Source organism: Lichtheimia ornata, assembly GCF_029851405.1.
Source record: "Lichtheimia ornata isolate CBS 291.66 chromosome Unknown scaffold00112, whole genome shotgun sequence".
Lineage (NCBI taxonomy): Eukaryota > Fungi > Mucoromycota > Mucoromycetes > Mucorales > Lichtheimiaceae > Lichtheimia > Lichtheimia ornata.
In genome coordinates, this window is record NW_026695432.1 from 26,564 (window position 1) to 50,761 (window position 24,198).

General features: G+C 43.8%; 9 protein-coding genes across 9 annotated transcripts; 2 read left to right on the plus strand and 7 right to left on the minus strand.

Annotated features, from left to right (window-relative positions):
- Positions 1-279: 279 nt before the first annotated feature.
- Positions 280-2,989, minus strand: O0I10_012113 (N-acetyl-gamma-glutamyl-phosphate reductase; the record flags this gene model as incomplete). Its single annotated transcript, XM_058492059.1, has 4 exons — positions 280-333; positions 391-947; positions 1,015-2,767; positions 2,852-2,989. 4 exons carry the CDS (start codon positions 2,987-2,989, stop codon positions 280-282), a joined length of 2,502 nt encoding a protein of 833 aa, XP_058337171.1.
- Positions 2,990-3,428: 439 nt separating this feature from the next.
- O0I10_012114 (uncharacterized protein) lies at positions 3,429-3,737 on the minus strand (the record flags this gene model as incomplete). Its single annotated transcript, XM_058492060.1, has 1 exon — positions 3,429-3,737. One exon carries the CDS (start codon positions 3,735-3,737, stop codon positions 3,429-3,431), a length of 309 nt encoding a protein of 102 aa, XP_058337172.1.
- Positions 3,738-5,253: 1,516 nt separating this feature from the next.
- Positions 5,254-7,403, minus strand: O0I10_012115 (uncharacterized protein; the record flags this gene model as incomplete). The annotated part of the gene is made up of 7 exons (XM_058492061.1): positions 5,254-5,549; positions 5,618-5,988; positions 6,064-6,626; positions 6,684-6,830; positions 6,888-6,962; positions 7,015-7,134; positions 7,191-7,403. The coding sequence occupies 7 exons, from the start codon at positions 7,401-7,403 to the stop codon at positions 5,254-5,256; spliced, it is 1,785 nt and encodes a 594-aa protein (XP_058337173.1).
- Positions 7,404-7,929: 526 nt separating this feature from the next.
- On the plus strand, positions 7,930-11,071 carry O0I10_012116 (uncharacterized protein; the record flags this gene model as incomplete). The annotated part of the gene is made up of 11 exons (XM_058492062.1): positions 7,930-8,012; positions 8,093-8,191; positions 8,247-8,276; positions 8,347-8,732; positions 8,795-8,957; positions 9,019-9,379; positions 9,513-9,594; positions 9,656-9,723; positions 9,783-10,164; positions 10,229-10,798; positions 10,860-11,071. The coding sequence occupies 11 exons, from the start codon at positions 7,930-7,932 to the stop codon at positions 11,069-11,071; spliced, it is 2,436 nt and encodes an 811-aa protein (XP_058337174.1).
- A 255-nt stretch (positions 11,072-11,326) lies between these two features.
- Positions 11,327-13,583, minus strand: O0I10_012117 (uncharacterized protein; the record flags this gene model as incomplete). Its single annotated transcript, XM_058492063.1, has 3 exons — positions 11,327-12,626; positions 12,691-13,304; positions 13,377-13,583. The coding sequence occupies 3 exons, from the start codon at positions 13,581-13,583 to the stop codon at positions 11,327-11,329; spliced, it is 2,121 nt and encodes a 706-aa protein (XP_058337175.1).
- A 1,051-nt stretch (positions 13,584-14,634) lies between these two features.
- O0I10_012118 (eukaryotic translation initiation factor 5A) lies at positions 14,635-15,250 on the plus strand (the record flags this gene model as incomplete). The annotated part of the gene is made up of 3 exons (XM_058492064.1): positions 14,635-14,837; positions 14,910-15,154; positions 15,231-15,250. The coding sequence occupies 3 exons, from the start codon at positions 14,635-14,637 to the stop codon at positions 15,248-15,250; spliced, it is 468 nt and encodes a 155-aa protein (XP_058337176.1).
- Positions 15,251-15,563: 313 nt separating this feature from the next.
- On the minus strand, positions 15,564-16,366 carry O0I10_012119 (uncharacterized protein; the record flags this gene model as incomplete). The annotated part of the gene is made up of 2 exons (XM_058492065.1): positions 15,564-16,145; positions 16,211-16,366. The coding sequence occupies 2 exons, from the start codon at positions 16,364-16,366 to the stop codon at positions 15,564-15,566; spliced, it is 738 nt and encodes a 245-aa protein (XP_058337177.1).
- A 438-nt stretch (positions 16,367-16,804) lies between these two features.
- O0I10_012120 (uncharacterized protein) lies at positions 16,805-19,442 on the minus strand (the record flags this gene model as incomplete). Its single annotated transcript, XM_058492066.1, has 11 exons — positions 16,805-17,306; positions 17,374-17,476; positions 17,538-17,846; positions 17,911-18,052; positions 18,121-18,219; positions 18,281-18,360; positions 18,426-18,687; positions 18,750-18,842; positions 18,926-19,121; positions 19,189-19,283; positions 19,380-19,442. 11 exons carry the CDS (start codon positions 19,440-19,442, stop codon positions 16,805-16,807), a joined length of 1,944 nt encoding a protein of 647 aa, XP_058337178.1.
- A 1,442-nt stretch (positions 19,443-20,884) lies between these two features.
- On the minus strand, positions 20,885-23,582 carry O0I10_012121 (uncharacterized protein; the record flags this gene model as incomplete). The annotated part of the gene is made up of 8 exons (XM_058492067.1): positions 20,885-21,102; positions 21,164-21,214; positions 21,286-21,579; positions 21,650-21,787; positions 21,860-22,162; positions 22,390-22,400; positions 23,250-23,321; positions 23,392-23,582. 8 exons carry the CDS (start codon positions 23,580-23,582, stop codon positions 20,885-20,887), a joined length of 1,278 nt encoding a protein of 425 aa, XP_058337179.1.
- Positions 23,583-24,198: the final 616 nt, after the last annotated feature.

Consider the following 24,198-nt stretch of genomic DNA (forward strand, 5'->3'; position numbering starts at 1 on the left):
GAGGAGGGGGAGCGAAACAAAGTGGTTGTTGTCAAAGGGTCAAATCCTTCTGGTATCCCCCCAACCACGTGATTTCTGGTTCAGCTGAGTTGCCATGAGACGATACATGTCATTACAATGATACTTTTGTTGAAACAAGATGTTGGTACAATTACTGATCTACCACATATGTGTGGACAGTCTACTATATTGATGCGTAAAAGAACAACTATATGGGTTTTGGTGTGGCGTGAAATGCGAAATGGATGCTTTTTGGTTGGTTGGGGGGTGTCTAAATGATTACTCGATGGGAATGCCGGCATATTCGTCAAAGCCAAGAGCAATGTTCAAGTTCTATATTATACACATTAATAAATCTCTTATCCTCATAAAACACAATAATACACATACCTGAACAGCTTGAGTAGCAGCACCCTTCAAAAGGTTGTCGATGGTGGCGGCAACAACAACACGCTTGCCATCGGGATGAACACTGAAGCCACCAATACGAACAAAGTGCTTGCCAGAATTGTCACGGACATAAGGCTCACCACTCTCCAATACCTTGACCAACTTTTCACCTTGGTAGAATTCTTGGAAGACGTTGCGAACATCATTGGCGTTCATGGACTTTCCAAGAGGCACATTGACGGTGAGTTGGATGCCTTGGAAATAGGAAGCCACGTGGGGAATAAAGTTGACAGGTGTGCCAAGTTGATGAGACACTTCACGTTCATGAATGTGGTTGGTCATGCTGTAAGGGAGCAAGTTGTCACGCAAAACTTCGGGATCGTTCTTGGGAGAAGGCTTGGTGCCGGCACCAGAGTAGCCAGAAACACCAAAGACGGTAGGAGCAGCATACTTGTCAAGGAAGGGAAGAAGAGGACGCAAAGACATTTGAGCACCAGTGGCATAGCAACCAGGGTTGGCAATACGGGTGGCACCAACCAAGTTTTTGCGGTTGAATTCTAATCGTATCGTACAAATAAGTATTCCATCCCTTTCATTTTCCTCTCCTTTAATCATTCAACATACCAGGAAGACCATAAGTCCATTCATCAGTGAAGCGATAATCAGCACCAAGATCAATCAAGACCTTTTCAGGGGAGCGGTTTTCCTTGACAGCTTGATCGACTTGCTTGACAAAGGGAGGGCAAATGCCATTGGGCAAAGCCAATACCCAGGCATCAACTTCCTTTTGAGCAGTGAGATCCTCTGGCTTGAGGTTGACATAGGAGAGGGATGACTTGGTGTAACCTTCCAGAGGCTTGCCTTCCAATTCACGCGAGCTGACATGGGTAAGGTTGAGGTTGGGGTGGTTGTTGATAATGTTGATAAGCTCACGACCTGTATAACCACGAGCACCGATCAAACCAACATTGGCAGTCTTGACGGTAGAGTAGCTACGACGTTGTTGAGCAAAGGTGGAAAAAGCACGTGCACCTGCAGGGGCCTTGGCAGCACCACCCTTGAAACGATCCAGGGTCTGCTTGACACGTTCCGAATCTTGGATACCATAAAAGAACATAGTGCTGCCATCTTGTGGGTTGCGAAGAGAGCCATCAGCACGTTCAAAATGCCATGATTGATCAAGGTTGCCATCCTCAGCCTTTGCGGACACACGCCATGTCAACACATCATGATCCTTGCGAATGGAACTCCACAAATTATCGGGCACATTGTTCAACACGGCAGTCTTGCTGGCAAGCAATTTTTCAAGCACAGCTGGCTTAGATGGATCGGCAGGATCGGTAGTAACAATAGCCATCACTTGACCAGGTTCATCCGTATACAAGGTAACGTTCTTGCGTTGCAATTCACGCAAATAGCTGGCAACGGACATTTCACCAGACTTGACAACAGGATCTTCGCTCTCCATGATACGGCGAATCTTATCAGGATCAACTTGATCGAGCTTGTTGTACTTGAACAACTTGTGGCCACGGCGAATCAAAGTACCGGCACCAGAATCAGTGAACAATTCCTTGTGCAAATGGCTAGCCGAGATAATAGCCACCGAAGATGAGCGTGGCAATCCATCCAACAATTCCTTGCATTGACGAATCTTGAGACGAGTGCCATATTTGACCCAAGGTTCCTTCATCAAGTCCTCATACTCCTCATCAAGATTGATGGTAACGATCTTCTTGCCGGTGACACCGTGGTACAAGCCATTCTTTTCATTCAAGAATACAATCTTCAAGGGTTCCAAAACAGTGGCAAGTTCGGCAGCAGCGACATCAGCATTCACGTTAAGGATTTGGCCATCAGGAGTTTCAGCAAGCGATGTCAAGATAGGCAATGCACCAGCACGAATGGATGATTCAATAGCATCCTTGTTGACACCCGTGATGTTACCAACAAAGCCATACTTGTCCTTGTCGAGATATTCAGCTGAAAATACACCGCCAGGGATAGGACGAGCACGAGTACCATGACGTTCAAGGGCATCGACAAGCTTGAGGTTTTCGGCCATGAACACCTTGCGAGCGATCTCCATGGTTGTAGCATCAGTGATACGAATGCCTTCCTCATATTGTGGTTCAACACCAGCATCCTCCAACAAACGATTCAATTGAGGTCCACCACCATGCAAGACGATGGGATATAAACCAACTCGATTCAAGAACGTCAAAGCCGATGCGAGGGTCTCCAACTCATCAGTCAATACAGCACCGCCAACCTTGATGACAGCAAACTTTTGAGACTCGACGGATGAAAAATGACGCAAATATTGTTCCACCTCCTTGCGAGAACCAATGTTGTAAAGCAACTTGACAATGGTTTCCTATCACATTGGGGGGTGGGTTAATGACCTCCTCCTCCATGTTGACAAGGTAAAGAGAGAGTGTGTGTGTATGTGTATGTATACCTTTTCAGCAGCAGCAGCATCATTGTTATAGGCATTGTATTGACGACGAGCAGCCACCATGGGACGAACAAGCGGTGTCGATCGAGCAGCCAAGCGTGCGACCATGGGGGTCGACACCTTTCGAGCAATGGACAACATGATTTTCAGCAAAGAAAGAGAGGGGTCGGAAGCCGTTACTCGAGTGTCGGTGGAACAACAAGATAAAACCTCTCATTCCACAACAGGAAATTCTGATGAGCGGGTGACTGGGCCTGACTCATTTTAGCCTTTTTTCGTACCAGGTGGCGCATAGAACCCCACAATCGATCACGTGTACATATAGAACCTTTGGAAGATGAAGAAGAACATCCTTCGCATGATAGCTAGCACCCCTTTGTTATAAAGATATACACGTATCATCAACTTCAAAAGTCTTTATTACATGTTGTGGCGGTGATAGACCGGCTTCGTACAATATTATTAGAGATGTCTGGTAGGCATCTGTTTCAGGATAAACCTTCTACCTTTGTGAGAGCGAAAAGTTGCTTTTGTATGGGTGCTCTTGGGATTCGAAGACACTCTTGAAACGCTGCACTTGTTATGCAATGTCCAACCCGCCTCGTCGTAGTTTGAATACATGATGGGTGCTTGTCAGGTTCAGGATGCTTCCTCCACAAATGTGTCGATCATGGCGTCGCTGTATTGACCATGCTTCAATATCAATATGAGAAAGAGCTGCAACCTCATGGATTTGCGTATCAATCTTGAGTCCCTTTCCTTGACAGGCTGCCTTCAATGCATGCTGCTTGTAAGTGTGGAATCGAGCGGCCATGTTGGCTGTGTCAATCACCATCAATAGCTCATTTGGCACTGGTCCCAGCTCATAGCCCCAAGGAAGTCCCAACATGGTTGACAAGCCAGTTTTGAAAAAATCATGGATATCACCCGCCAATGCTGAAGCTGTGTATCCTCAAGGTCATTTACTTGCCCCGGTGAGCGATATGGATGCTTTGATTGATGATGATTAGCATGAAACGTTCATAACGAAGTCCAAAGAGTCTAATACCTTATTGTTGCTGTCAATATCAATATCAAGAATGTCATCGTCGTTGTCCTCTTTCGTTGACATGGGTGAACAGGTAAGTAGCAGCAGCGTCAAGAAAGCGGTGGGAGTAGAGGAAGTGGTCATCTGAAGATACCCCATATAAGCTACAATGCTAGTTTTGTTCTTTCTCTATTCTCCATATACCCATGTAAATCGTTTGAACTCCCCCTCACGATCGTGATTTGTGAATTGACCTTCTCAATCTGCCTATTGGAAACCATCTTGCTGTGTGGGATTTTATATGCTTGTACCCGTGAAACATAGAAGCTGAGGTAGGTGAGTGGAGTTGAATGGGATTTCCTTTAAGTCACAACACACGCGTTCTTTATTTCTTCTCACCACCGTGGATTCACAACACGCGTTCTTGATAGTACCACACGGATTCATACCAGAGGGCAAAGTGGACATACGGATCCATATACTGCGAACTCCCTTCAATATGCCTAACAACAGGTAAGAAAAGTTGCTGCTACTTTGACACTACTGATAAGGCAATGGTCTCATGTGAATGCATTGACTGTATCATAGCAACGATATCGCAACTTCAACAACTTCAGGATCTCCCTCATATACCAATTGCCCATTATGCATGCCGCTGTGTGTTTGCCTCCTGTGTTCCGGTTGCTAATGCTATAGGCATCGGCATCGGTGCTATATGCAGTAGAACTACGTGTTCACGACCAGGTGTCTCTTCTTCGTGAAGAGTTAAGCCGACACACGGTTGCTCGAAACGCTTGTACGGTACGATGCTATGCATCCTATCCCAGGCCCGGAGAGATTTGCATGCTATGGTTATATAGCCAGGATCCTTTGATGCAGGTAAGTACATTTAAAGGGTCTCTTGGTGTTCAACAACTAACGCCAATATGTTGCTAGAGATTGCTGCTTTAGTTGTGCTGCCCAAATGCATGCCGCTGTGTGTTTGCCTCCTCCTGTGTTCCTGTGTCTTATGTCAGGGAAACTTAAGCCCCGACAAACCCAAAATCCTCCCCCCTTTTCCACTCATCTCTTTTATCTTTTCCTTTACTTGTAGTCCAAGGATCACGGACCTAAACCATCATCCACATCCAACAGCTTACTTCCTCAATAAACCACTCGCCTATAGCAGCTTATAGAAGTACAACTGCTTCCACTATAAATGACTTTGTGAATGATCAATGCTACTGGAAACTTTAAAATGACTATGATATCCACACTAATGGACATGAATACTATTTATTTACATGATTGGGCATTGGAGACAGAGCAGAGTATATCGAACGTATATCGAGTACATGACAAATTAGTACATCTAACGCAAAACGCACTTGTAGATTCTTCAAAAAAGAAGTGGGCAATGTCTTCGGCGGTTTTTTGTTCGATCAAGAAGTTGGTGAAGTTCAGGTGTAGACAAAGATGCTCGTTTCATGCGATCAGGTGTATTCAAGCCATTCGCTTTGTTCTCCTTGATCTTGACAACTAGATGGTTCAATCGAAGCAAGGTGTTCAACGTGTTTTTGGATAAGAGTCCAGAAATTGTATCCAATGAATCCGGTACTTGAAGATGTGCAATCTCGGTCATTGTATACATCGCCTCATGCTTCAATTCCATCAAATAAAATCGGATATTAAATCCTAGACATACACACATCATCTCCATGTTAATACCTGTTTTGAGAATAAGAATATATGCATACACATACCATGGATCTGAAAAGAAATGGGCACTGATGTCGTACCAGAGTCAATCGTGCTTTTTCCAAACATCGCCAATCGCAACAAATCCCGACAAAGAGCGTCCGTGTTCCTGTTTGGTTCCGCAACCTTGGCTTCTCCATGTCCAATTGTGTCGTCATATCGTGATTGTGAAAACAAAGAAATAACCGCATCCGGTCTACTGTGTGACATCTTACGTCGTCCTTCAGGTGTAATCGTATTCACCCAGCGTAACATCATGTCTTTTTCCGGATCGGCAAGAACAGCAGTAAGAAGAGGATCGTAAAAGCAATTCCAAAGCTCGGTTTCGCTTATGCACGTAGCATTGGCTATTGGCATGTTAGGGATCTTGGATAGGCTAAAGAGCATATGATACAAGTTAATGAATGACCTCTGAAAAGTGTTACAATAGATAACGGTTCATACTACTCACAGCATGGCAAGGCCGAATATCACACGTGACACATTGTATGCTTCATTGCTGGCAATTGCAAGTAGCTTTGACATGACTGTAAGGCGAGATGAGCGTTTCTCTGGTTCAGGGTGTGCTAATTCATCGAGTATATTGCTGATGTCCACAAAGGCCTTATCAGGGAACTTGAGGTCATGGTCGAGGGCCAAGGCACGTGATTTGTAGTACATGCTGTCAAGCGATCCCTCACCAAAAACATCAACCATCATCTTGCTGTATTGACCCTGCTTTAAGATAAGCACGTGCGATAAAGCTGCGATCTCGTGTGTCTGTGATTCAATCTGAAGACCTTTGCCGCTGCATGCTGCTTGTAATGCATTTTGCTTATAGGTATGGAAACGAGCCGTCATATTGGTTGTGCCGATCATGAACGATTCATCAGGAACTGGTCCCAACTCGAAACCAGCAGGAAGGCGCAAGGTGGTAGGGGCGGCATCGCTGAAAAAGTCGTCTATCTCATCACCAAGCGCTAGTGGTTGTGGTTGCTCAAGATCTCTGGGCCTTCTTGGGGATAGATACGGATTCTTTGATAAGGATTAATATGAATTCATCAAAACGAAAATCATAAAGTAGCTAAATACCTTATTGGTGTTAACATCAATATCAATATCAATGTCCTCGCCATCCTCGTCATCGTCTTGTGTTGAAACGGATGACCCTGATGGGGTAGCAATGGGAGCAGCAACGACAGGGGTAGCAAAAGGACCAGTAGCAGAGGAAGATGCCATCTGAGGATATCACGTGTTAGTTATAATGCTCTCCTTCTGTATTTCCCTTGTACATACAGATGCAAGTCGTTTTGGTGATGGCTGTTGCTCAACATGCTCTGAACCAACCCTTTTCAACTGATCATGCTTGGCCTAAGGAGAAATGTTAATGCATAGCTATATACAAAAGGCGTGTGCTTCGTACCTTCTCTTGTGTAGCTACTTTGTCGTATATGAATAACCTGAAATTATGCACAGCACCGTTTTCCGCTCGACTAGATTCCTTGTTACTCCAAAACGCGTCAATATCCTCATTGCGTAGCAGCTTTTCAATAGCGTAGTTAGATATACCAAACATCATCAATACAGACAATTGTATACCTGAAAGTTGTTGCTGGTTGCTTTTTCCAACCAATTCTTCCATTTGGAGGCCTTGCTTGCAGTTCTACGCGCTTCGCCAACTGCTGCCTTGAACTCATTTTCGCCGTCAATGCGGTTGGTGAACTTGAAATGCTTATAGAAGTTGATAATCGAGAAATGTTTGCGGTTGTGATTGCTTCTAAGGTAGGTCAGACTTGCTTTTTCAGTGGACATGGTTGAAGAGAAGGAGTGGAGAGAAAGGCGGAGTGGATGGCATGGGTTTTTACTGTGATAGCAATCAGCCCCAGCGTGCATTTGAGTATGAGTGGACAGTGGGTATCTCACATTTGACATGATGGGTTGCCTGTATAGCCATATGGAGATATGTGTGGTATGGATATGGATATGGATTTATTTTAGTATATTATACCACCAGACCTGACCTAGTAAGCTTAATTTGATGGAAGGAAAAGCTGCAATATGAAATACCATTCATTGACTCCTTTGTCGTATCGTTTTATATTACATCCTTAAGTAATCAATGGATCAATGAAGGGTCACGGTACACTTAATAAACCTCAAGTAGCTGGTAATTTATTCATAAGGCGTGGCGTATTCAAATGGATCAAACTACGTGTGAGCCGCAAAGACAGCTGTAGCTAGGTGATTTCTTCTACCCGGTTTCTCAGGTCCCTCGACATCGCTTTTGTTTCAAGCTACTACAAAAACCCAGATACAACGGCAGACCAAGCTTCTTGCAATGAGCTCCACCGACAATTCCAAGGCAACCAGCCTTCCCGAAAAGCTTGTTGGAAAAAAGAGGCTTCGAACAGCACGTGCTTGGTATGATATCACTCTATCTATTTTGTACTTTAGCAACACACACATGCGCCCCACCTAACTCATGCGATCGACCTTGTTAGTGATCTGTGCAAACGAAAAAAGATCAAGTGCCACTTCATTCCTGGCCAATCATGTTTCAACTGCCAAGGATACAACGTTCCATGCGTATTCACTGAAGGGTAAGGATAGAATGGCTGCTCTTGTATTGTGGTAGAAGCTCACTAAGAATCATAGACCGCCTCAAAAGCGAGGAGTACCGAAAGGGTAAGACACCCTCCTATGCGCAGATCCTGTGTCACCCCACAACAACATTATTCATCAACCTAATGTTTAGTTATGCAGAGAAACTCGAACAACAAATCGCTACATTGCAACAAAAGATCCACGCCTTATCTGGATCCAACGACATTGATCGATTATTGGACCAATATCAGCAGCAGCCAAGGAAACGAGTAGTGGATGATCATGGCAACGGACATGGCAACAACGATGGCGATGATGATGATAAGAGTCGACCCGCAAAGCTTTCGGATTCGTTTGTTGAAGAGTTGGATGCACTACATTCTCGACAATATCCACCAGGTGTCCGTTATGACAGCGTCAAATATCTCGGTGATCTTGACAACTTTTTGTTCTTTTCAAACAAGCTGCGGCTACACGACAATAACAAGGGATTGAAGTGGAAAGGCCATTATCTACGTAGAGTGGGAAATGACATTGGTAAGGGAGAAAAGGACATGATCAAAAGAGAGATGGGGCTCTTACATCCTTCTTTGTGCTAGTGCTTGTGGAAGACAATTCAAATATCGATTCTACGGTGGAAGATAAGGTGCCTCGTATCAATTGGAAACCAATGTCCATCTCCCGTTTACCAAGGAGCATCCATCATTATGTCCTTACGGCAACAGGGCTTGATCAATATACCAGTGCACGGCTTTTGAAAATGTAAAGTATGATGTGCTATGCAACGTTGTTGCCATGGTAACTAAACGTTTTTATCTTTTAGCTACTTTGCCAATGTGCATCCAATCCTGCCTGTGATTGACAAGGGGGAATTTCTTTTACAATATCGCGATAAGATTGCCAGCTATCCTCAAGTGTGTCTTCTTTTATCCATGTTTGGAGCTGCTGCACGTTTTGCTGAATGTGAAAGTTTGGATGAGGAACGACGACGGCGCGTACCACCTGATGCACGATGGGATATGCCAGTGGGATGGAGTGATCACTTTTTCGAAAAGGCATTAAAGATCATCTCGGATGGTATCAATCAACCCACGTTGGGCAAGATACAAGCCTTGGTGTTGATCCAGAATCAAAGAGCCAATGTGGATTCCGAGTCATCCGCCATTTGGCTTATGGGAGGATTTGTAAGTTATTCACGGAGGGATAAGATGATGTTGTCGACATGCATTAACCAACAATGGATCTTTCATTAGGCAGTGCGCCTGGTAAGCACGTATTATCGCTACGCTTGAATGAGAGCTAATCAAATGAATCAAGGCTCAAGGATTAGGATTACATCGAAATTGTGAGCATTGGCCTATCCCCGACAATGACAAGCAATCGAGGTATAGAACATGGTGTAAGTCCTATTATCGAATCCTATAACGTGGTATGCTGACGTAATAATGATATTCATGCAGGGGCACTCTATGTATGTGATCGATTTCAAGCTGCCTTGCATGGTCGACCATTGACGATTGTGGATGAGGTACGTGGGTGGATGTAACAACAATAGCAACGGGTTTATTGAGAAGGCATGTTATTTAGGATAATGATGTACCCTATCCCGAGGTCAATGTCAGCTGGAAGGAGGTATTGGATGAACCGGACAGCGATGACAATGATGAATGGCCTGGTCCTCGATTTCCTTCAGCGACGTATCGACCTGCATCCATAGAGGGGAGCGTACGTTTCAATATCATCTTCCTACAACTTGTCAAGTTATCAGAAATCTTGGGTCGAATATGGCGTGGATTGCACACCTCCAAAGCAAAGCAGCAAAGTTACATGCATGGCAGTGATAGCATTGTGAGACGACTTGATCAAGAATTAACTGAATGGCGCTTCTCATTCAGCCACGCTATCAAGGAAGAATCCAACAACTTTGCCGATTTTAATGAAAGCAATGGCTATTTTGCTGGCGTAATTGGTAAGTTAGCTGATGACACCATGCGCATATCAAATCTTGGCTGGACTCATCGTATTGCCAATAGGATCAACGTTGATGTTTTATTTTACGGCGCTTATCCTCTTACATCGACCTTTTATCAAGGCGAATCCCACTGATCAATCATCATTTTGGATTTGTACAAGTGCAGCAACACGTGGCATTCGCATGGCATCATTGCTTACAGCACACGATTTCCTTTTGACACCTTACTCCTTCAGCACATACCCTATTTTACAATGCAGCCTTATCCTGATGTACAACACAAAGAACAGCGATCCACAAATAGCACAAGCAGCCAAAGAGGATTTACAACGAGGCATCGATCTCATTGACCGAATACATGAATTATCCATCACGACACGCAAACTCAGGGTATTGCTGCACAACATCATCGACAATCGAAATATCGATCATCACTTCATGGACGACCATCATTACAACCCTCCTTATCCACATGTCATTCCACCTGTATCCCACAACGATCCCATCTCATCTACACAACAAGCATCAATACCATCATCATCACAATTACCACCTGCAACACAGGATGTTGCATCCATCATTGATACATTCTTACTACAACAAGACATGACTTTTGGTGACACCATACCAGGTACGAGAAATTAGGTAACAATCATACCACATGTACTGAATCTTTATATATGCATGTATAGCACCAAGCATTACGAATCCGGAAGAAGCATTTACACTGCAACAATTTAATTTCCTGGCATCACAAGCTCAAGATTTACCTGCATTACCCAACTTTAGAAACGAACCCAGTAATCCGTTTTGGGATATACCATCTTCCATTGATTGGGGCGAATGGGCTGAATGGCATCATTATCACGCACAAAACTTGTCAGCATGGGATCAAACATCATGATGATATACATAGTAAATGAAGCTTTTTTTTTCCTCGTCGAACTCGTAAAGCATTATTAATATAAATCAAATGGAGGATGAGAAGAGGAAAAGGTATATATCAGATCTAGCGAGCGTGGGATGGGATGGGATGGGATGATCGACAAATGAGGGCGTAAATAGGTGATAAGAGAGAAAGAGAGAGAGGGAGATAATATGTATACTATAAGTAAAAATGGTGGTTCTACTTTTTTTTCTTCTATGGATTGTGTATTGTTTAACTCCACACGTCTTCTTGGTAACGACCGGTGCTACGCAAGTTCTTTACGAAGTCATGTGCCTTGTCATCCGAAAGTCCTCCAAATTCGATACCAAAGTTGACAAACGTTTGTTGGACATCACGTGCCATGTTCTTTGCATCACCGCATACGTAAATGTATGCACCTCGTTGCAACAATCCCCAAACCTCTTCACCATTCTCCTGAAGTCGATGTTGAACGTACACCTTTTGTGCTGTTTCACGTGAGAAAGCAGTGATGATACGAGATGATTCGCCAAGTGTATCGAACAAAGCTGGCCATTCATCCTTGTACAAAAAGTCTTGTTCGGAATTGCGACAGCCAAAGAACAATAAAGTAGGACCCACAGGCTTGCCTTCACTCTTTTGCAAAGCACGTTCACGCACAAAGCCACGGAAAGGAGCAACACCGGTACCAGGACCCACCATGATAACAGGCACAGTTGGGTTACGAGGAAGCTTGAATTGTGATCGACGCACGTGCACAGGTAACTTTGTGCCATGTAAAGCATTACGAGGGCCCGATAAATCATAGGTTGGCAAATCAGCGTCAATGGATTGTTGCTTGGAGGCAGTGTGGATACGCCACAAGTAGTTGGTGTTGACGCCATAAACGGTACGTTGAGGTGTAGGATCAGGTTGGTAGCTGAGTGTAACAGCAGTAACAGCGATCTTCTTTGGGCTCTCCTTGGCAGAGGATGAGATGGAGTAGTAACGAGGTTGAAGACGTGAAATGCTTTCCACCACCAAATCAAATGGCACAGAAGAGAAAAAGCCGGGCTTCACATCATTGCCTGCCACAATCTCCAATACCTCACCCAAGTTGCGTACAGCTTCGCCCACCGTCAAACGATACTCATCCTTATCCTTAGCCAATTGACGTAAGCGTTCCTTTGATTCTTCAGTGGGTGCATATTCCACAAATGCCATCAATGATTGACGAGACACAGCAGCACAGATATCCAAGTAGTGGCGGAAAATGGCACGATAAGTAGCAGGGCAAGGGAATGGATACTTTTTGGATGCAGCAGGATCAATAGCCTTGACATTAATAGCCGTGTCGAGTTTATCAGCGAGACCAAGAATGGATGCGAGACGAGCGACTTCGTTTTCACTGTTGGTGGGCCAAATAGCAATGTGATCACCGGTTTGATAAGAGAGATTGCTGTCAGAGACATCGATTTCCATATGCAAACAATGACGATCGGTGCTGGTGAACAAATCTTGACTGCTGGCGATGGGTGCATTGAAAGGACGTTTGGCATCATACACGATACGTCTAGGGGGATAAAGCATATGAGAACAATGAAATACCACCTCCTCCCATCTCCTTGAATACTTACGCTCCCTCTTTTGGTTTCTCAGCCAATTCACCCAAATAGACATCATCCATATTCACGTCCACAAGTTCCTCAACAGAATAGGTTGCTTGACGAGGACCCGAATGAGCATTACTTTCATCCACACCAAGAGCTTCACAAAAGGCGGGCCACATGTTTTCTTGCCAAGCCAAAAAGTCTTCTTCGAGAGAACCATCATCATCACCTTCACCACGTGGATGGATACGATGAGCTCCAAGGACCTCCAAACGCTTATCGACATTGCGTGCAACGGCATTGTAGTGTTCATACGTCTTGTTGCCTAGGCCAAAGACCAAGTATCTCAAGTTCTGGAGAGGCTTGTCGCCATCGGCTTCCGAGAATTGAGGCTCCTCCTCCGACAAGACATCCCAAAAGTCGACAGCGTTATCGGTAGGTTCACCTTCACCATAGGTAGCCATCACAAAGAACACCAAGCAATCTTCAGGAACAGTGTCGAGATAACTCAAGTCGTACAATTCCAAATCAGCCGTCATACAATTGACACCATATTTCTGAGAGCATTCTTTGGCAAGACGTGATGCATAGTCTTCAGCTGTACCCGTTTGAGAACCATAGAAAAAGATCACCTTACGACCCTATATACACACACAGGATCAATCCTCTTGTTCCTTCCTCCTTCTCCTTCTCTTTTGTTGCTTGGTATTTACCTGTTCTTGCATAATCTTTACAAAGTTACGTTCTCGTTTGGGTGGTGCAGGAGTGGCGTGACCATTGGTCTTTGCATCGGAAGCAGCACTTGAACCAAAGAGGCGTTCGGCAATCTGGCGTCTTGCAAACCACGCGATGGTGCCGAGACCGATGGTGCCGAGAAAGACGATATCCAAAGTATCCAATGCTGGTGGCGATTGAGCCATGAGGGGGGGAATAGAGAGAAAGAAAAGGCGGGTTAAAAGAAAGAAGAAAGGGTCTATCCCAACAGGGGTTGTAAAATATATGGCACTTTCGGCCACCGCATCCGCTTTTCATGTGTGTGTGCACCCACCACAACCACCACCACACCACTCTTTTTTGATCTGATTAGATTCCATGACCCATATTTAACTACGTGCACCCATACACACACACACGCACACACACCTCCTCCTCTTCTTCTTTTCTTTCTTTTGTATACATTTATAATTATCCATGTTACTCGTATTACAATTTGACCAATAAACCAAAAGACATCGACGTGTGACATTGATGATACTTTTGGCACACACAATGAAATGTCAATTGCTATAGGAGTGGGTATAATTCACAACAACCCTGCCTCTCCTTTCACTTTTCAATGCTAATCCTCAGGATTATCAATGTACATGACAATATCCCAAAATTGTCATTCATGTCACACTTGCCCATTTTCGGATATTCCATATGCCAGATTGATAGACGATCGATGTAAACTACACACATTTTCAAGTTGACAAGGTTGCTCCTCCTCCCTGCTGCTGGTGATGATGCCAACAACAACACATGATCAACCACTTGCCTTACATGGTATAATATCAGTGGATGGGACAATCACAACAAATCTGCAATGTGCTGGTTTCTTGTGGATGACCCACACATCACCTTAAAAACCCACAAACCAACCAGAGAAAAAAAACAACACACGAATGATCCGAATGAATCAAGAAACTGCAAGGGAGAAACACACGCACGAATGACAGGAGAAGGTGCGTCCGTCAGGGACTGAATAGATCTCATTGGTGATCCCGATGCCGTTATGTGTGGTGTAGCTGTGAGGTGGCTTTGACGTAATCGCCGCTCTAAAAATTTTTACGTTGCTCACAAAAGAGGAGTTGGACGGCAGGCCATAGTCGCTTCTTTCTCTTTTTCACTTTACTTCATTGTAAGTGTCGTGTTTTGTATTATCTTTTTGTTAAAAGCATCAAAGCTCATAAAAGCGTAACTTTTAGAAAAATGTCAGAAGAACACGATACCTTCGAGTCTGCCGATGCTGGTGCCTCCAAGACCTTCCCTATGCAGTGCTCTGCTCTCCGCAAGAACGGCCACGTCGTCATCAAGGGTCGTCCCTGCAAGATCGTTGATATGTCTACCTCCAAGACTGGCAAGCACGGTCACGCTAAGGTTAACTTGGTCGCTATTGACATTTTCACTGGAAAGTAAGTTATCATCGGTAGATTGGATTTCACATGAATGTATAAATGCTGATTCTTTTTTTTTGTGTTTAAAAGGAAGTACGAAGATGTCTCTCCCTCCACTCACAACATGGATGTCCCCAACATCAAGCGTAGTGAATACCAATTGATCAACATTGAGGATGGTTTCCTTTCCTTGATGCTTGAAAGCGGTGACACCAAGGAGGATGTCAAGCTTCCCGAGGGTGAACTTGGTGAACAAATTCAAGCCGACTTTGATGAAGGCAAGGATTTGATTGTTGGCATTGTCGCCGCTATGGGTGAGGAGCACTGTCTTTCTGGTATGTACATTTTACTTTTTGTTTGTTGTGTGCCACTTGCAGGTTTCACTTACACATCTTTTTCCTTTTTAAACAGTCAAGGAAGCTCCCAAATAAGTTTGATCGTGCGCATGCTTCATCTCGACATTTGTCTTTTCAAAATAAAACCGCATTGGAAACACTCTTAGGGTTTAAATGTTACGTACACATTGCTTTCGTCGGATCCTTTTTGTTGTTGGAATAATCAAGTGTGTAGTTCATCTTATTAGAAAAGAAAAGGTTTTGGATGAGGGTTGATTTGACTATGGTACAAAAAATCAAAAACTAAAAAGGAGAGTAGATGTGGGGTTGTGTGTAGATATTCAAAATGGGTAACTAGCAAGATTAGGTTATAAAAGTGTGTGTGTATATATATGGCTCAATAGATCAACTATGCCATAGTGGTCTTGCTGCTATTCGTAGATGTTTGACTAGCTGCTGGTGCAATAAGTGAAGGAGAGACAAATGACAAGCGTCGTCGTTGATGGTTTTGCAGTACTGCAGCTGATTTCCGCCGAGCTACAAGAGTATGAAAAACATTGGCGAGCGGCGTAGAATGGCTGTTATTATTGTCGGAAAAGGAACTAAATGACGGGGAAGGAGGTGGCTGATGTGTTGCTGTAATTGGTGATGTTGGTGATACTTTGGCGTCGGACGATGACGATGATGAAGGTGAAGGTGATATAATGACGTTGGTTGTTGGGGTGTCATTATGTAACTTTAAGCGTTCAAGCCATTTATCGAGCGTATTGTGTTGATGGTTATTTGACAAGTAGGTGATCCAGTCATCTTTGGCTTGCACTGATTCTGCCACCAGGACAAGATCAGGCAGGTCAGCTTGTCGTGATAATAGTTGGAATGTTCTTGTTGTAGGAAGCTTGTTGAATACGAGTCGTCGTTGTGAAGGAGAGTTGGCGACGATTTGGTAACGGGTCACATCAATGATACCACAGGGTGTTTGATTCAAGGGATTCTATATCACATTCATTATTATTAATTGATCATTCTTTGATACATGTAATACACACACACACATACCTCGTCATTGTCATAGTAATAAAGCTGCTGTCCATCAAGGATGCAGTAAAAACGTTGCGGCGTTCGACGCCACAACAATTGCTTTCGCAACTTTGATACCAAAAGCCAGCCTTGGTAGTCTTGCGATAGCGTTGAAGTAGAATAATTATGTGGCATGCCTCTATCGAAGAAGAAAGGGGAAAAAACAGCAGCGCGGGAAGGTTGAGAGGTTCTTTTAAAGTGAGCTCAGGTGTTACACTGCATGCCGTGCCAAACTATCAAATTGAATGCATATCATTTGTAGCGGCGGTTAACAATGCGCGCGAAAAGGCAACGTGGTATTAATCCCCTCTTCTCCTTTCACCCCCAGATTTTCTCTCCTAAACGTAATCACTCAGCCGATCCCAACTACACTTTGCGTGCTGACATTCCATCTCACTCACAACGCCGATTTTTGGGTACACTTCCGTTTCTTTTCCGTCCCACCTCACTTTTTGTTCTCGCGCGAGAGAGTTTCCATGTCACACAAACACAAAAGCACCGCGTGGCATACAATTAATAAAACAGTACAATGAAGGGGGATCGTCCATACGCACACACACGTCACAACATAGGCTAACTTTTGGCTAATGAATCACTAATCGAAAGTTGATGCCGATGTCTTGAAGAAATAGGCGGTGATGAAGGCTCAGGGGTATCGGGTTCAGTGTCCCTTAAAGAAGACGTTGTACGAGTTGACCCTTGTCGTTGATGCAATGGTCTTTGTAACGCATTCAATGAATCCTTTCGTGCAAGTATCCTCTTTCCTCGTGAATCAGATCGTTCCACTGTCACTGGTAATGATGTTGATGGCTTTGTCGAATCGGTGGAGATGTTGGATTGTTGCCGTTGTTGTTGCCAAGCCATATCGTTATTATCCACAGCTGTCTTTTCATCCTTGTTGTCATTCACTCGAGCAAAGAGCCTCTCATGATTGAAGATAAGATCGGGTAACACCTTGTCAGAGCACCATTCACCAGGAACTTCAGCTTGATTATGATCATGAAAAATAGCCGGTGTAAAGATAACTTCCAAATTTTGCATGCTCATCTTGTTCATCCTCGCCTTGCTATTGACTCTACATTGAGCAAAATAAAAAGGGTCAGAATTGTCCACTATGGATTTGATCACCATGTAATACTTACTTTGCTAGATGCTCGACGACGGCTTTTAGCGTATATCGATGTGGATCAGATAGCTGTTGTAACCGAGATTCGAGTTCTCGTAATCGGGTTGCATCATCTTTGGCTGCATGCAATCATTTGAGTTTGTGTTTTCACGTTGTCTCCGTTTCCTCATGAAAACTTACCAGAATACTCAGCACGAAACCGCATCTGCAAGGGGAAGAGTGGCACCTCAAGCTCACGGAGATAAATTTTGAGCACTGATGCAATGGTGAATATGTCAAATGATTGAATCTGTGCCTTGTTCTCGTCTCGTTCAAATTCAAGCTTGAGCTGCTCAATGCTGCTTTGTCTCCCAGATACTCGGTAAAGTCCCTCTTTTTCCAATCCTCCCATCTCTTCAATGGCTTGAATGCATCGTTCCACCAAAACAGGCACCCTGCGTGTAGTATGAAGCTTGGCATATACATCCAGTGCAACCCCAAACTGCATATCTATCCTTATCCTATAAGTAACCCATCTTCTCTTTCAAGACCTTCCATCCATAGATGTATATACCTTTTAAGCGCCCATGGTAATGGTTATCATACATGATCGGCTCGGGTGTATCAAACTTGAGCTTGGAGTATTCCCTCTTGAAAAATTCCATATCCTTCTTCCCATCCATCTCAGCGGCTGTTTGAAACATGGCCTTGACAAGCTATACTTGCAAGTTACAACAATTAGGACCGCATGCTAGGAGTAGCCATCCACCGTTCGATAACCTACTGATGATTCATTGGCTTGTATTCCTTGTTCAACCGTAAGAATATTGTAAAGTGCCGATTTGCATATTTCCGACTTATCCAGGAACAAGACCTCTACATGCTAAAGCATTATGGATGAGCCAATAATATCCACAAGACTTAGCAGCAAGGCGTGCATATACCTTTACAGCATGATTGGCCGTATCCACTTGCTTCTTCCGAAGACGCTCCAAATCCGCCACACTTCTCCGATACTCGCGATCTATATACATAGCACACAAAATCAATACTCCTCCCCTTGAAGCAACACCATATACCACCCATTACCTGCATCCAACATGTCACGCTTAAGCCTCGATGCCTTCGTTCCATAATCATGTGTTGAGCTCATGACATTGGCAAGTTGTGTTTTGAGAGCCATGAATCCTGCCATGGTCCGCTTGTTGTGTGGCACATCCGATCCACCACCACTGGAATGGTCGCTATCCTCCTGTTGTTGCTGTTGCAATGCTTGTTGTTCGGCCTGTTGATGTTCATCATGCTGAGCAGCATCAAGCTCGGTACATTTGTTGAGGTATTGTCTTTGACGCTATACAAATTTGACCCTGTTGGAAATCCTATCACCAATCACCCCATCCTTATCCATTGTACCTTTGAGAAATCACCCGTCCTTGCTGCCATATACTTTGCATTCTTATCCACCATGATGCTCTTGATCTTTTTGCGTCGTTGTTCTTGATAATCCTAATGTATCATCATCACACCACACAATCAATGATGCGTTCATTATCATTCGCATGATTCCTTCCTCATCCACCCATTCTTACCCTTAACGTGTTGAGCGACTGTAACTGAAGTTTCATAGCCTTCAAGAGTTCACGACGTCCCGCCACAGTCCGATTAAGCGAGATCTCATATTGAGCCACAGCAGCCTCGTACATGGTTTGCTCATTGAAGAAAGGAGTGCGTGGTAGGCGTTCAATTTTGTCCAGTGCGTTTGCGTAAGCATCCTCTGCTGCAATTCTATAGTGGTTCGATGCATAAGCGTTCCCAAAAGGGGTTGTTTCAAGAAGTCTCCGCAGCTTCATACCGTTGACGTAAAACGCTAATCAAGTGGTCCAGGTCCTGAATGCTCCATTTCAGCAAGTTGTTGATATACTCGACTTGAGCGTTGAGATTGGGTAACTGAGAAGAAACAAAGAGCGAGAATAAAGAAAAAAAAGGAGCTGTGTTATTTGTGTGCGGACGTGTTTATCGCTATGGATGGGTCTGGGTGGTTACCTCCTCCTCCTGTGGATGATGGTGATATTGTTGGGTGAAGCTTTTCCCTCTCGGTCTGGCCATATTATTATGATACGAGGATGAGAAACATACACACACGTATACGTGTTAAGGGAGAAAGAGAGAAAAAAAGGAACAACGGCTTTGCATAGTCGCGCCCTTTGCATGTCCAAAAATGAAACGAAAGCTATTTCAGGCTAGACCAACTAGGTCGTTGATTATTGTTCTGTGGAATGGAAAGATCAAAAGGGTCATTCATGGCTGAGCCCATTGTTTCTTTTTTCAAAGGAGTAAACCTCCCTCCTCTTTTTGTATTCATTCATCAATAGAAAAGATCCCCCTTCCTCTTTAAAGGTTATGCTAGTATTCTATGAGTATATTTGTTCATGTCTTTCGACCGCTGTTGATAAAGTGTGATCGACATACATAATCATTCCATTATTGACATACTACTACTACTTAATTAAAGGTAATTGTATTGTGATCCGGAAGCCGAAGCTTATATATACCCGATATAGGCGTTGTTCTTATAGGCCAACGGCGTGCCCAGGTCATATACAAAAAAAAAAGAACTTCTATTCACCTCCTCCATGAAATCGTCAAGGATGATGATTGGACCCTTTTGTTGCTATTGATTGCTAACCCCCGCGATTTGCATTCTGCTTCTTGTGTGCAGATAAATGCCGACGGTGGGTCAATGATGGTGACCACCCCCCTCGAACGTATCAAAGCCGACATTGTCTACCATTTTTCCTTTTGTGATACAAAAGGTTCACACGTACATGTTTATAAAAAGAAGATGTTGTCACAGGTAGGCTATGCAATGATTTCACGCGTCGCCAAGCATACGTTTCAAAGATAGAGCGAGCTTGCACCCCATAGGTTAGAGCTAGTATACGCACGTAGAATAGACCTTTGTTATCATCCAGAGCCTTGTATTGCTCCCCATACTGGTTGAGTTATTGACCTTATTATTGTCGTGATACGCTCTATTAGACCTTTACAACTTCCTCTCAATTTGTTTTGCATAACCCAAAATGAACGCGAATGCTTTTAATCGATAACGGCTTCTCACCACCTTGTATAGCTGCCTGCGAGGGTATGGATTTTAACCCCAATTGATGGAAGCAATGACTTAGGCCTGGTTCAATACGATTATTAGGACGAACTCGATAGTGGTGCCTTTGGCAATGGACGCCGTGTATTACTCCGCTGACAACAACAACAGGCAATCTATAATAGGATGGAACCTTTCCGAGCAATGAGTAGGTCAAAAAGCGTACGACTATAAAACCATTTCTGTAACTGCAATTGAAGCAGGTGGTAAAAGAAAGTCAATGTTTATTATAAAACTAAAGAGAGATGGGAACTAACAGCAGCTAGAACCTCTTCTTCGTTGTCACGTGGTTGATTCTTTAAGGGATTCATGGTCGCCATATATGAGCAGTATGCGGCAAACAACATGAGATAGATCCAATACACAAATTACTTAAAGACATCTTTATTTACAGCTTTACAATGTACATTATCCCAAGTAGTGAAGTCTTGTTCTTGTTTGCTTGCAGCGCCAAAGGACCCAGAAAGCCATCCTTGCCGTTTGCTTTGTTGAAGTCTTGGAAGTCCGAACCCGAAAGTTTCTTTTTGCCTTTATTAACGATGGTGACAAGGGGAGTGATCTTCATTGTCAAACCACGTTTACCCCCAAGCACACCATGTAGTTCACCTGTTACAGAACATAATGATAAGTTTGGATTTGGAAAATAATAGTGAGCAAAAAGACATACCGATCAGTTGATGGTCCGGGCTATTGGTATCACTAGGAGCCACACCAAGTACTGCTATAAGTAGTTGTTTAGTAAACGTGGGGTGAAATAGAATGCAATAAACATGAATGGAGTGTATTTACCTTGGATATTGCTGTTGAAGTTGGTGAATGCCACCGTATCGCAGATAAAGCTGCTGCTGCTTGCTGCACATGATGACGATCGTCTAAGATACTTATCAATGCCATGAGCAAGTTGAGAAACTTGCTCAGAGGACCAGTGACCAGACGTTTTGGCCACCGAAAAATGAAGCTTTTCGGCAGCAACAGGCCTTGCTAGCTTTCCAATCGAGCTCTTGATAGCTGCCAATTTGGACTTCACGAGTGGTCCTATGATGGTGATGGTGACATAGTTCACCGGAGATGGTCCCATCACAACTAGCTACATAAGAAAATGCTTTTTAGAAGCTGATTCCCAATACTTCCTTTTGCTTGTGACCATATTTACCAATTGCTGCATCACCCTCAAGCAGCCGTTCCACCTTTTGAATGGGGCCATCCACCTTGATTGCCTTGTCATTCACCAACTCCACGTTCACACCTGTGGCATTGGCCTTGAGTTTTTCCATTATGGTGCTGTCAGCATCTAACATGGAAGCAAATCAAAAGTAAATATGATAAAGTCTATACATATTAGTATTCCTTTCAAATGACATACCGAAAAGCTCCACAAGGTCTGGTTGTTCATCCTTCCACTTGAACACCTCCTTAGATGGTGGTCCACCCAAGGTGCTCCAACCTTGGAACATGTCCCAAGGGCTTTCATCTTCATCATCTTCATCATCGTTGTCATCACCATCGTCACCAGAAGCGGAAGTGGTTGATGCGTCTTCATTGTGGCGAACACGCTTCGCAGGCTGGGAGGTTGACGAAGAGGACCCCAAGCTGGAAGTAACCAAACCACCAAGCGAAGAATTTCCTGCTTGCAGAAAACGTCCATAACCATCATTCGAGCGGGTGACTATACCAAAAAACACACACGTTAATATACAATACGTATCAAGAGGAAGATAAGCTATATATATATACATCACAGAGAGTCCATCAGGGAGTAGGAGTAAATGTCACAATGAACACCACAATCAATAAAGCAATCATGAAGAACTACATGGATGATGATGACAAAGGTCAATGCATGAACTACTTCTGACCCATTCAAATCACTGAACAGCTCTCCTTGGCACTTACCAAATAGCAGGCTTTTGATGAATGTGCGATAGACAAAAGAGGTGTGCGATAATGTTGGTGGCAACAGTCTTGCTTTTACGTAGTTGGGCGTGGGTATTGTTGTCGATGCATGAAAAAGAGGTTGTGATGGATCGAGCTGATTAATCAAGCATCTTGGGATGCTGCCAGGTCGAAGGATGATGGAGCTGATACGTCAATAGCTGATAAATGCTTGATATTTGTACGTTGTCAGTGCAAAGAAAAGAGGCTACGATGGATTGAGCTGATTAATCAAACATCTTGGAATACTGTAAGGTCGAAGAATGATGGCGTTGATGCGTCAATAACTGATAAATGCATGATCATTGTATGTTGTCGATGCATGAAAATAGGCCATGAGGGATTGAGTTGATTAATCAAGCATCTTGGAAGACTGCCAGGCCGAAGAATGATGGAGCTGATACGTCAATAGCTGATCATTGTATGTTGTCAATGCAAGAAAAAGCGGTCATGATGCATCAAGTTAATTAATCAAGCATCTCGGGATACCACTTGGTCGAAGGGTGATGGTGCTGATACGTCAACGGTGATAAAACGCGTGATAATTGTATATTGTCGATGCAAGAAAAAGAAGCCGTGATGGATCGAGCTGATTAATCAAGCATCTTGGAATGCTGCCAGGTCGGTGAAGATGATGGTGTTGATACGTCAATACTGATGAATCCATCCAACGCCGGTTCTTCGGTCACTCTCACTTAAGAAGACTTTGTGTACGTGGCATATACCGAGAGATAATCACATGACAGGTCTCATCCTCCTCTTCAGCTACACACGAGCGTTTAAGTCGTTGGTATCCGTTTGTGGCAGGAAGTCGTACTTACCAATCACGCCATAACTCATCCATGAACACCAGGGTCTTGGTCTCCACCAACCAGGATAACTTGGTCATGTTGCTATGGTGTTGCTGTCATCTAACGTACAAGCAAAAATGCACAGAGTCAGATATGGGTCGTCTGTATTCACCCTGCCGTCACCTTGAATCGCCTACCTGAAAGCTGTTCAATATCACCCTTGAGTATTCCACACATTGTGGCAAGCTGATCCATGCTGCGTCGTCTTCCATTGTGGTCTGTGGATTGTTGATTCCATATGTCCTTGTCGTCAATGCTATCCCGTGCAAGCCAAATGAGCTTTGTGCCTTGATCACGAGTCATCATAGATAGTAGCTAAGACGTGCATTGCTTAGTGATACATAAACATAGGTTGACATTGTTAGATTCTACTCACTTTGTATGTGTGTGTCAAAGGGTACGCGTGTGCGTGTGTGTGGCGGATGTGGAAGAGAGCAGAGAGATCTGAGTATTGCCACATAAACACAGTCGTGTTTACATGAATAGCAGAAGATCCCTATTACGTCGCTTGATATGATTTACTTACACATACAAAGAGGATACACTATTCAATAACAGCATCATTCATTATTACAACAAACACCTTTTTCATTGTCTTTATTAGCTGCTCTTGCCTTTTTCATATGCATAAAGACCTTTGTTGTTGGCTATCAGAGACCGAAACCATGGTGTAGTGTAATCGAGCAGAAATAGAAAAAGCCAAAATAGCCAACGTCTTTTGGCGAATCATGCAGCCTATACAAGAAGCTAACACGTCGTCAATGGAACAAGATCTTCTGCTGATACATTGGGGCTTTGAATGTACCTCTCGCACCTTGAAGGAAGAGCGGCATACAACGACGAAATCTCAGGGCTGACGTCTATGGCCACTCTCTGCTGCCAACAAAAAAGACTGAAGGCGGCATAGAAAGATCAATCA